The sequence below is a fragment of the Pleurodeles waltl genome, chromosome 1_2 (assembly GCF_031143425.1).
Source record: "Pleurodeles waltl isolate 20211129_DDA chromosome 1_2, aPleWal1.hap1.20221129, whole genome shotgun sequence".
In the NCBI taxonomy this organism is placed as follows: Eukaryota; Metazoa; Chordata; class Amphibia; order Caudata; family Salamandridae; genus Pleurodeles; species Pleurodeles waltl.
In genome coordinates, this window is record NC_090437.1 from 75,134,784 (window position 1) to 75,146,893 (window position 12,110).

The 12,110-nt window shown below is 44.0% G+C and overlaps 1 protein-coding gene across 1 annotated transcript in view; it reads left to right on the forward strand.

The window, feature by feature from the left end:
• The window catches only part of LOC138296986 (stimulated by retinoic acid gene 6 protein-like), a 499,158-nt gene that overhangs the window by 186,040 nt on the left and 301,008 nt on the right, over positions 1-12,110 (forward strand). Inside the window, exon 8 of the mRNA XM_069236505.1 lies at positions 7,137-7,204. Within this exon, the coding sequence (XP_069092606.1) occupies positions 7,137-7,204 (68 nt within the window). The remainder of the gene's footprint in view (positions 1-7,136; positions 7,205-12,110) is intronic.

Genomic DNA, 12,110 nt, shown 5'->3' on the forward strand with positions numbered 1-12,110 from the left:
AGTTGATTTTTTAGACGTGAACGCCTACCTTGCATCTCATTAACGCAAAGTAGGTGTCCACGCAAAAAAATTACGCAAACTCCATGGACTTTGGCGCTAGACGCGTCTAACGCCAAAGTATAAATATGGAGTTAGTTTTGCGTCGAAATTGCGTCAAAAAAACGACGCAATTCCGGCGCAAACGGAGTATAAATATGCCCCATTATTATTCTAAAACCCTAAAGATAATATCATCCCTCAAAGTGCTTGGTGCAAAACAGAATAAAAAACAAGCGTCACCAAAAGTATCCAGGACGGCGCCGAGTTGCCATAATGCATGCCATGATTAAAGGCCCGGAGGCTATTCAGCTAAAAAACATCAGGTCAGCTGCAGCTACAATGTTTGTCTGCGCCGCAAGGCATACATGAGAAAAGCAGCCACACCTATACAGACTTCCAAGGTGCGGAGTTTCTGCAAATATAAAAGTGCTGGAGTATATCTAAAAACAGAAGCAGCTTTGAGGAGTAGAATTAAAAAACTTCTGGTATAGCAGCGATAGTAAAACACAAACTGTGCCTTAGTCTGTAAGGACAGGTCATTGCAAGGGCAAACCAAAATCAATTTGAGGTCAAACTGGCCCAAAGGAAATGAGAGCTGGCTCCTAATCTGTCCAAACCTAAATCTGTTCAGTAGTACCCTGGTTTTGGGCACCATCTCCAGATAGAGTTCCAGCTTTAAGGTGGTTTGCACCAGCTGATACTCCTTATTCATCAGCTTTTTCGTTCACAACAGTTCTGTTTCACTCCTTTTGAGATCCCCAAAGCTATATTTAATCCAATTTTTTCCCTCAAAGAGATGTTTGCAGGCAAGGAAAAGAGGTTCGGTCTGCCCAGGTATCCCTGACACACCTTAGCCAAGGGATAGAAAGACTCCTGTCACAGAAAAAGCCGTCCCAGGGAACCCTGTGGATTGTGCCATACAGAGCACCATAACAGCAGCGGTGCCAGAAGGATATAGTCAGCTACATCTGGAAGCCCAAGTTCTTCATGCACAGGGTATGCCGATGACCTTGGTGAGACACCAAGGATATGCCTATACAGTAGTCTCTGTTCTATTCATCCTGCAGGAATCTAGCTGCCTCATAACCCCATAAGCCAGAACCATAGGTTAAAATGGAGAGACACTTTCTCTCAAAAATCTTAACCATCTGGGCTATAGGTTTGTGCTGATTTTGGAGGTCAGGCTAAAAAGAATGCCAACAGAGTTGCAGCCCTTAACCCTCCACAGTTTCAGACAGAGTCTTAGGGACGGCTGGGAGTCAAAAGTGACCCGCAGTTAGTAGGATTTGCCGGTTCTAGCAATGGAAATTCCATGCAGTACAAGACTTCGCAGCTTCAGGTTTTTGAAGCCAAAAGCCATGACAAAAGTTTTAGCTGAATTAGTGACTAAACCTAGGCCGCCCATAAAACTCACAAAAATATCTAACGATAACTGAAGTCCATAAGGTGTTCTAGCCAGTAATAGGTGTCATCTGCATAAAGAATAACGGGTAACGCTACACACCTCACAGTTGACAGATCTTTCCCTTTGCTGACTAGGGTGGAATTCAAGTCATTAATATACAAAAGGAACAGAATTGGTGCCAAAATGCAGCCTTGTCAGATGTCTCGGCCTAGGCTAAAATGCTCAGTCCATTCACCATTTGGCCCAAATCGGACTTAACAATCATACATTTGTCAAGACGGTGACACTCCAAACAATCTATCCTTCATGACTCATGGAGATTTTTTGTTTTGAACATCCTTGGGTCTCCTACAAATTACAATTCATCTGGAGACACTTCAATTCTTCCACCACTTTGTCCTCAGCCAGCAGTTTCAGTTTTGTGTCTTTTCTTTCAGATTGATCTCTGCTCCAAGGTTCTCCATGAACGTCCTTTAAGCATCTGTGGATTTTTTGCATTCGGAAGGTTTACAATTATCTCCATAGCTCAATGACTGGTTGGTAACATTTTTATGTTTTTCATGGCTTGTCAGGACTTTGGAAAAGTATGCAGAATTATCCAGGAACACAGATTTCTGGTCAGCATCGGAAAATCGAAACCCCCCTTATCAAAGACTCTAATTTATTAGTGATCTCATCGTGTACAAAAGTGAGGAAAGTGTTCTTGCCAGAGTCCAGAGAAATCAAGTTGACTTTTCATATCCAAGAAATCTAGGGAATGTTATAACTCCAGTGGCTCAGGAGATAAGACACTTTCTTCAGAGGTGGATGAATCTGAAAAACCTAAAAAAGGTTCTGCAGCCGATTCCCCCATCCACTCTGGTACTTACCACAGATGGCAACGAGTTGGGCTAGAGAGAAATATTTGAGGATACATCACTACAGTGGAAGTGGTCTCCAAGGGAGATCAAAATGTCCTCCAATTACAGGAAGCTCTCAGCGATCTTCAAAGCTCTTCTACATTTTTCTTCCGTACTCAGGGGAACAAATGTGTGTATTCGTATGGAAAATCAGATGGCTCACATGTATTTCAATCACCTACTGTGTTCTCGAGTTCCAAGCCTGTTAGCAGTGGACTTGATGACAGGTTTGTGGGCAAAAAGGATTCTTTTTTCTTCAGAGATTATAGGCTGAGGGTTTGGAATTCCAAAGGTTAGCACTACAAGTGGAGGTGTGTTCTGTTGAAGTAGCTCAGTACATTCAACAATTCTATTGCCCTGGTACTTTCAAAGGCTGCATCCATCATTGGCGAAGTTTGTGAGCTGAGAGGAATCCTCTTTTACTGAGAGCAATTTACTCACACAGGAAGAAGAATGCGCCTAGATCATTTGGGTCCAATTTTTCTCTTATCGAACTTGCTGTTTCTCAATCCAATTATGTATCAAGAGATTGTGGTAATTTAAAGTCGTCCATTGCTGCATTTCTTTGTCTCAGAGAAGAATGCTATTCTTCTAAACTGCTACCCTCTAATTCTAAACATAAGATCTTGGATTGTGGATGCTATGTCTTATCTGTCCCGGGGTCTTCTATTTCCTTTTCCCATATTCAGGTTATTTTAATCTAAAAAAATTAGGGTTTTGTTGATAGCTTCTTATTATGTATGACAGCTGTGATTTTCCAGTCTTCTTCAGTTAGAAGTAAGCCCTCTTTTGATCCTCCTGCTAAGCCCCTCACCTTTCAGATATCCTGTAAGAGATTGGGGTTATAGTTGAGGGGTGAGAACTCACCTCAAATAATAAATGCAATCTGGATGAACTAAAACGTCACAAAATAAACCTGTGCTTAACGTTCTGGTAGCTTGGCACAAAGCAATGAGGTTTAACTTAGAGGCAATGTGTAGAGTAAAGCTGCGGCCGTAGAGGACTCCTTGTCGTTGGATAGCCGCTGGGCATGGTTTGGTGATACTGTTGAGTTTTGATGAGAAAACTCCGAGCAGATGAAACTTGAATTTCACTCCCAGAGAAGATCCTGTGCCAGTCAGATAGTTTTTGTCCCTTCTCCCAGTAAAGATTTCTGCCGTCAGACGAAGTCACTTTTTTTTTAGATTTCGGATTCTTGCAGTGGGGCAAGGCTGCAGTCTGTAGCCGTAGAAGGCTCTATGAGGTCCAACTGAATCAGATTTGCTGCTGTGGAAAACAAGCTAACAAAAGAAACCTAGGCTCAGATTTATCATACTTTCACCCAGCGCAATGTAGAAAGCCACCTTGCTGTGCAGCACTGTGTGAAAGTGAAAGGGCAGGAATGTGCTGTATTTACCATTATACGGTGCAGTCCTGTACTTTCCTTGTGCTGGTGCACTTTTGGCCACCTAGCACTGATGCAGGCACCTTTCCGTCATGGTGCAAGGGTGCCTGCATTGCAGACAGGATTGTTTCTGTGCAGGAAATGACACCTTCCCACACAAAGCAACTTTCAGAGGCATTTCCCTCTTTCTATGTGTGCTTCAGGATGCAACACACATAGAAAGAGGGAAAAAAAGAGGAGAGATAAATATATTTCTCCTTGTTATGTCTCCCCTAGGAAAGCATAGCATTTTGACGCATTCCCAGGTCTGCTAGTAATGGTAATTGTGGAAATGCGCCAAATTCCATGTGTGGCTGCGTGGGAACACCCATGCTCCACCCATGGAATGCCTCCCTGAGGCACAGTAACACAAGGCACCAATTTGTGCTACCTTGTGTTACTCCAGAATTATCAAGCCATGCAGGGCATTAGGTGCTTGATAAACCAAACTGAGTGTTGTGTCGCCCTTGCCTTTGAAGAAGAAAAGAAGAGGAATGGACCAGCTGTTGTGACCTGAGAGGAGCCTTGCAAACTGGACATGCTCTCCCTCTTGTACCCAGGACCAAGACATGCTCTGCAAGAGGCACAAAGCTGACCTCCTGTTTGGGCTACAAGGGCACAATAAGCTTCAAGAGGCCTTTTCTTGCCTTCCCAGCTAACCAGTCTCCCCCCATTGAGATAAGAGGCAAGTTAACCAGGAAGCCAACTTGAAGCAGGCCTAAGTAGGAACTACGTGTGCCAGTGGCCAGTGCCAGGCTCTTAGAAGCTCAGGAGGAGGCTGGCACAATCCTCAGGCCATCCCACTCCAGGCAGAAAAACACCTCTTCACACCTAAGCCTTTTGTCCACAGTCTGGGAGAAATACACGCAATACCGTAGGAGAGGCATAGGCAGAAAATGACAACTTTCTAAAAGTGTCATTTTCCAAATAGTAAGATAAAATCTGGCTTCACCACTAAGTATGAATGTTACTATTAAAATGAGCCCTTGAATCATAGTTTTAACTGATCCTAAACTTAAGTTAAGTATTATAAATTGTGATAATGTAACAGAGTGTTTTCCAATGAGAGAGCTAGCCTTGCCACAGTGAGAAACAAATTGGGAGTTTTACAGTGCCAGGACATGTAAAACCTTAAATATACATGTCCTACTTTTTAAGTACTATGCCCCCTGCCCTAGGGGCATTTTAGAGCCAACCTTAGTGGTAACTTATGGGTTTTAAAAAGGAAGGCTTAGGCCTGGCGAAAAGTTTATTTTGCTAGTTTGAAATGGCAGTTTAAAACTGCATCCATAGGCTACAAGGCAAGCCCGGAGACATGTTTTACAGTGCTACTGTAGCGGGTAGCACAATAGAGCCTGTATTTCATGGTACAGGCTCTAAATATATGGAGTACCATCTACTATGGACTTATAAGTAAATTAAATATGCTGGTCATGTGTACGCCAATTTACCTATGCTTAGAAGTGAGAGCACATGCACATAACCTCTGGTATGGCCAGCTAAAACGGGTTCAGAAAAAGGAGGCAACAATCTGGAGGAATACCACACAAATGATGGTCATCTCCAACATATCCCCTTCCAGCAATTCTCCTTTACTAGAATCTTCTCTGATTACACTCTGGTTGAGATTCTGGAATTTTAGCGGTCAGCAGTACAGGTTAAGATGTGTTTAGTTGAGGTAAGTCCAAGCATTCAAAAATCCTGTTGCCCTGTCACTCTCAAAGTTTACATCCAGCATTGGCTGAATCTCGAGGTTTTGCTTACTAAAAGGGTTATAAAAGCAGAGGGATGGCTTTAGGCTGTGTTTAGCTGTCTGTACATTAGAAGCTAATGACCTATAATTTAGGGGTTCTGAAACGATGTTTGTATCTGACCTAACTTCTTGTCTTCTTAAGGCTTTTTTTTCAACGGAGACCAGTAATTTGCTTCCTGATGCAATTTTGGGATCTCCTTTTGGTTTTATGTTGTCTCTAGTTTTTGTCTTTTGAACATTTAGAGAAGAATAAAGTTGAAGTTTGTCAAGGCTGGACTATTCTTTTCAGTGGTCATTTGCTCAGGTCAGCCATCTTGGGGAACCGGGTGCTTTGTTATGCTCAGATCCGTTTTTGCATTTTCTACCAGACAAGATAGTTCTTAGGTCCACTTCATCTTTTGTGGCAAATATTCTTTTTTTACATTCACTTTATGAAAAGTTAGTTTTGCCCTTATTTTTTCCTTACCCTTCTTTGATGGAGAAAGAACTTTGGCATACTCTTGATTTCCATGTCCACAGAGTTTTCTCACTTTATGTAATTTGGGTCTCTATTTTTCACAAAGTTACATTTTTGTTTGAAACCTGTGGATCAACAGGCCAAGGACTATGTCCATCCACATAGACCAAGAGTCATTGGATTAAATTTGTGACAACATCTGGTTATCAAAACTAAGGTTTAGTGTTATCTAGTTCCGTACAGGGTGGATCCACAAAGATTTTGTCTGCTTCTTGGGTGGCATTCAGAGGGAGGACATAAGAGATATATGCAATACCCTTCTTATGCATCTCCTAACACCTTTATAAACCATTTTCAGTTGCAATGGGAAGGTTCTTTGGCTTCTAATTCTGAAATACATGTATTAAATGATGTATGAAAGTAAAGCTTTTGCGTTTTTGGGAATTATTAGAACATTGGAATGTTGAGAGTGCCCTGAAGACAATGGAACAGCAGCAGGATAAGAAGAGTGGTATAGCTCTGTTGCAGTCAACATTTCAATATTCCCATTCACATTACAGTACATAGCTTTTGCATTTCTTTGTGATGTTTTTTTGGATATCCATGAACGTTTAGGTATATCCTGCTCTAATAAGGACTGGGATGGGCAGGTATGACCCAGTTGCTTACCTTTAATTTTCATTACTCTGAATCCTAGTCTTCCTCATCACAAGCCTGAATCCCTACAACCACCCACAGGTTTTCTATGGTGTTTCTGGTATCAAAAAGGAAAAAACACACAGCTGGTTGCTTGGTATTAAACAGGATCTGTATTTGAAATCTCCACTCTCTGAAGACTTTAGGTGGGAAGTCTTTTAAGGGTTTTAATTTTGTTTCTTAGGCTGGTGGAGCACTTCTGTGTGTGGGGTCGAAGCCTCACTAAGAAAGGACAGTGATGCAGCAGACTAAAACTCAGAGTAATTAATATTACTGGTAAGAAACCTGGCCTGCACCAAGATAGACACCCATTTAGCTAAAATTGACTGAGAATTACATTCACTGGTTAACAAAAACCATATATTCCCCATGGCATTCAAAATAGGGGCATGCTGTGTTACTGTTGGGTTTAACATTAAAGTGTAATAGTCAGTAGAGTAACATATCTGCTTTATGATTTAAAGGAAGAAGCTTTGGTACTACTGCGTCATCAGGCTGATTACGTCAAAAGGCTAATGAGGAAACCTACTGAGTAAGTGTGTCATTGATACTTTAAATTTAATGGAAACATTTATGATGATACACACAGCATTATTATATCAATAGCTAAGACTCTAAGTTGAGCCTAGACAAACAATGCAGATTGAATATTCATGCATAGATGGAGGTTGTGCAACTATATGCTGTGCTGGAAATGCATGTGTATATTAAGGTAAGATTAAGGTATGCCTTCTTGAAACAAAAACATTCCCAGGTTTATGCAAAGTCCTTCTTCCTTTGAACTAAAATGGTCCTCATATGGTCTTAACATTACATGGTGTTTGTGAGAAACTGGGTTATTAGATGAGAGGAGTGGCAGCTGCACTCAAATAATGGACACAATTCTTGTCAGGGTGTACCAGAACATTCACTAAATTAACCTGTGCTTAACCCTCTGGTAGCTTGGCGGAAAAGGAGTCAGGCTTAACTTAGAGGCAATGTGTAGATGGGCGACTGGACTGGCACAAAGCCTCGTATGGTGGCGGGATTGTGGGAAACCACGGCTAGACTTCAACTGGTAGACATGTGGCGGGAGCTTCATCCAACATGTATGGAATTCTCTTGTTTCTCCCCCACACACTGGGCCCATAGTCATCTAGACCGTTTTCTTCTAACAAACAAGGGTGCCCTTAATGTAAGGGTAAGCTATCAGGTGCGGTTTCTCTCTCTGACCATGCCCTTCTACTATTGCAGTGCCGTGTAGTGGGACATAGATCCCACATCCCCTTATAGAGGCTGCGACCCGAGGCATTGTGTGACCCGCAATACAACACAGACATGATGGCAGCACTGCAAGTCTTCTTTAGTACGAACAGGAACACCACCCAGATACGTGGCACTGAGTGGAGGGGCTCTTAAAGTGGTTGTTTGAGGGGAAAGCCTTGTCCAGACCTTTGGGATTAGGAAGAAACTATTGAAAGAACTGAGGGAAGGGGAAGAGCAACTTGTGGGACTGCAGAGACAAACGTTGGGCCCTGAGGCAGGAAATGGTGCCCCTGCAGACCTGATGATTCGTTAACCAAGGGTCAAGTAGCAATTAAGCGGCTCCTGCATGACCACCTGGCCGGGGTGTATGTAGCCCCCATGCAAGGTTGAGAGGTTTATAGCTCAGATTAACATTCCTAAGCTGACAGAGGCCCAAGCGGACGGGCTCGGTGAAGCCAGCACACTAGACGCAGGGTTCTGCAAAGTCGGTCCTGGAGAGCCAGGTACATGCCAGATTTTTAGCATATCCACATTTAGAAAAATGTAGATTTCTGAAACATCTTGTTTCTAAATGTGGATATGCTAAAAATCTGGTATGCACCCGGCTCTCCAGGACCGACTTTGCAGAACCCTGCACTAGAGGAACTAGGTGAGGCCCTTTGGGATATAGACAGAGTGAAATGTCCAGGACCTGATGGTCACCCGGTTGAATAATTCCAGGTATATTCCACCTCTCTGCTCCCTGCACTTCTTGAAACTTTACAAGAGGCACAAGAAGTCAGAGAACTACCCACTAACATGCAGGAAGCCCTTATAATTATGCTACCCAAACCAGGCAGAGATGATATTGACCCTGGGTTTTATAAGCTGCTCTCGATGCTTAACATGGACGTCAAATTATTAGCCAAAGTCCTAGCCCTGCAGATACTATGAGAGGTCATGTATCTGGTCCATGAGAATCAATGTGGCTTTATGCCTGGACAAGGTACATACTTGAATCTGAGAAGACAGTCTTATGTGATGCACGAATATAGTAACTCAGACATTCGAGCTGCACTAATAGTTTTAGATATAGAGAAGGCGTTCAACACCTTGCCCTAGACGTATCTCTGGGAGGTTCTCCGCCGGATGGACTCTATGAGGAATTCCAGAAATGGGTGGAACTCCTTTATAAGGCGCCAAGTGCAAGGGTGTGCACAGGTGGTTGGGTGTCCGAATCCTTCCTTATTGAGAGGGGTATGCAACTGGGCTGCTCATTATCGCTGCTCCTGTTCACGCTCTGGAGCCAATAGTGATACGCCTTAGAGCCAAACTACAAGACTGAGGCATACGGATGGGAGATGAGACACATGTTTTGTCTATGTATGCCGATGATACACTAATTTATGTGATGGACCCAGAGCAATCGGTGCCTTTTCTCTTTCAAGTTATGGTAGAGTTTGGAACGGTGTCACGACCCTGCGTTAATCGCCATAAGACAGTGTGGTTCCCACTATTGGCAGACGTGGATGCATTCGATCTCCTAGAGGTAGGTTTACCATGGGAGACTCAAAGTTTCCATTATCCGGGTATGCAAATATCGCACAACCCCGGCCTCCAATATGGTTTTAAATTGGGAAGGGTATTTGACGGCCTCACAGCCTCAGTTCAGTTCTGGATCACACTGCCACTGTCAGTAATAGGTAAGCTGGCCCTAAGCAAAATAGTCCTTTTACCCCGCTGCCTCTATGTGATGTGAGATTCATTTTTTGTTCTGCCAACTACGTGATGGGCTGTTGGTGACCCTGGTATGGGCATGGAAAAAGGTGTAGGGTCCGCCTTGAGTTCCTGAAACTAGATTCTAGCCAGGGCAGGCTTGGTCTCCTGGACCTCAAACTAAACTACATGGCTGGACTGTTACAGTACGCCGCTCTATGGTGTGAAGACAGGCCTAACTGGGAGAACAAATTACTATCTGGCTCGACCGTACTGACTGAGCTCCCCAAGCTGCTCAGGAGCAGACAAAGACTCCTGGGGGGGACACCCCATATTGTCCTACAAGTGGCTCGGGCGTGGGAAAATGCTGTCACACAAGTTCTGAGACTGGCGCCTTATTCCTGGCTTCTCCTGATTTGGTGGCTGTGACCGTTCCTGCACATCCATGATTCAATGGATGTTACTAAATGGATGGAGGGTGGTTGTCAGAGGGTGTAAGATATATTTTTAAACTACACTTTTATGTCAATAGAGGAGGTTGAAACTCACTATGGCATAGATAGGTGCCAATACGCAAGCATATCTTGCACGGCCTGCAAGATTTGAACATTCCCAGACGAGCCAGGCGAGTCCCAAGTCATGCAGGTGATTCTAGATCTCTGCTCCTCTAAAGTTCTTATTTACCAGTTTACTGATGCCCTCAAGAGTGATAGGTGGACAAATGTGGCACCCCATTGTGCCGTATGGGATGTGGAGTTGGAGTCCCTCCTCGCGGATGGAGAATGGAACAGGGCACTGGCCCAAGTCCCTGAAGTAGCCAGCAATGCCCGATTCAAATTGGTGCATTTTTATTACATACATAGAGATTATCTGCTGCCACAATGCCTACATAGGATTTATCAGACAAGTCTGGCAGGCTGTGCTCGATGTGGGACACTCCCGGCAGATTTTTAACATGTTGCATGGGACTGCATGAAGATACAGGAGTTCTGAGGAGAGGTAATACAGGAGTTGCGTAGAGTGACAAAGGTGACTGCAGACCTAGCGGGCAACACTGCCTGCTGGTACTGCTGCTTCTTACCAAGAAGGGTGAAAAATGCAGTATGGATTTGCACGGTTGGGACTAGTGCTGGCGAAAAGGCTCATAGCCATATATTGGGTTAGTTAGACTCCTCCGACAGTGTCTATGTGACTTGCGGCTTCCTTGAATAGGCAGCAGCAGAAGAATGTAGGGTTTGGAAGAACTGTACTGATAACAACGCAGAACATGATCTTGAGTTTTGGGGAAACATGTTGGACAGGTTGGGTAATCGGGACCCGACCTGAGTGATGACATAGACTCTGACGCACCAGCAGCGGATGATACTGATCCCACTGTGTTGACCGGGAACATGATCAAACTGGATGCACATGCACCCCCTCCAAACTCTCCTGCTCCTGTCATCACCAGTGGGATCACCTAAGAGGTATGGATGGTACCCCCTTCACAATGATCCTTCTAAGACACTGGAGTGGATGTGGCTGCCAGATGTTGGTCTGAGTCTCTGGTTTCCTAGACCCCATCTGGGACACCCCCCCACCAGCTATTTTATTGATATTCATACAAAGGTCAAGAGGTGCACATATAGTGCACTTTACTAGGGACTTATAGGTAAACTAAATATGCCTATTGGGTATGAGCCAATATGACCATGTTTTAAGGAGGGAGCACAAGAACATTATCACTGCTTAGCAGTGGTAACGTGCACAGACTCCTAAATCCAGCAAAAATTAGGTCAGAAAAAAAGAGGAGGAGGAAGGCAAAACATCTGGGGATGACCTTACAGAAACAGCCATTTCCACAGGAAGGAAATGATGTAACACCTTTGAGTCAGACAAAATACTGCATTGTGTAGCTATTAAAACCTATCATGAAGAGATTAAATTAGCAAAATCCACTTTCTAAGCCAGTAAGATAGATGCTGGTAAACACTCTGCAAAGGAATTATTCTCTACAGTAAAATCTATGACTGGCCCAGCTTCCATGAACCAGGAGACACCACACTTATTTATGGAATGATGTTAGCCAGCGCTGCGGCCTGGTTAGCGTAAAAATAAATGACAGTAACCGGGCAGCAGAGGCGAAGGGAAGACTGGGGGTTGTGTGCCAAAGAATGGTACAAGTCAGATTAGAGTCAAAAATATTGGCTCAAACCTGACTAGCGCCATTTTTTGGTGCACAACCCCCATGGAAATGACTGATGTCTTAGCAAAGAGAGGATTCATGCCCCTCTGCCCAATGGCCATGCCCAGGGGACTTCTGTCCCCTGGGCATGGCCATTGGGCGCAGTGGCATGTAGGGGAGGCCAAGTTAGGCCCCCCAATGCGACTTAAAAAAAATATATACATCCATGGGTGTCCTCCAGGGGTGGGCGAGGGTGGCAGGGGGTGTCCCTGGTGCAGGAAAGGGCACCTGTAGACTGCTTCCATGGACTCCCACCAGGGAAATGAGCCCACAG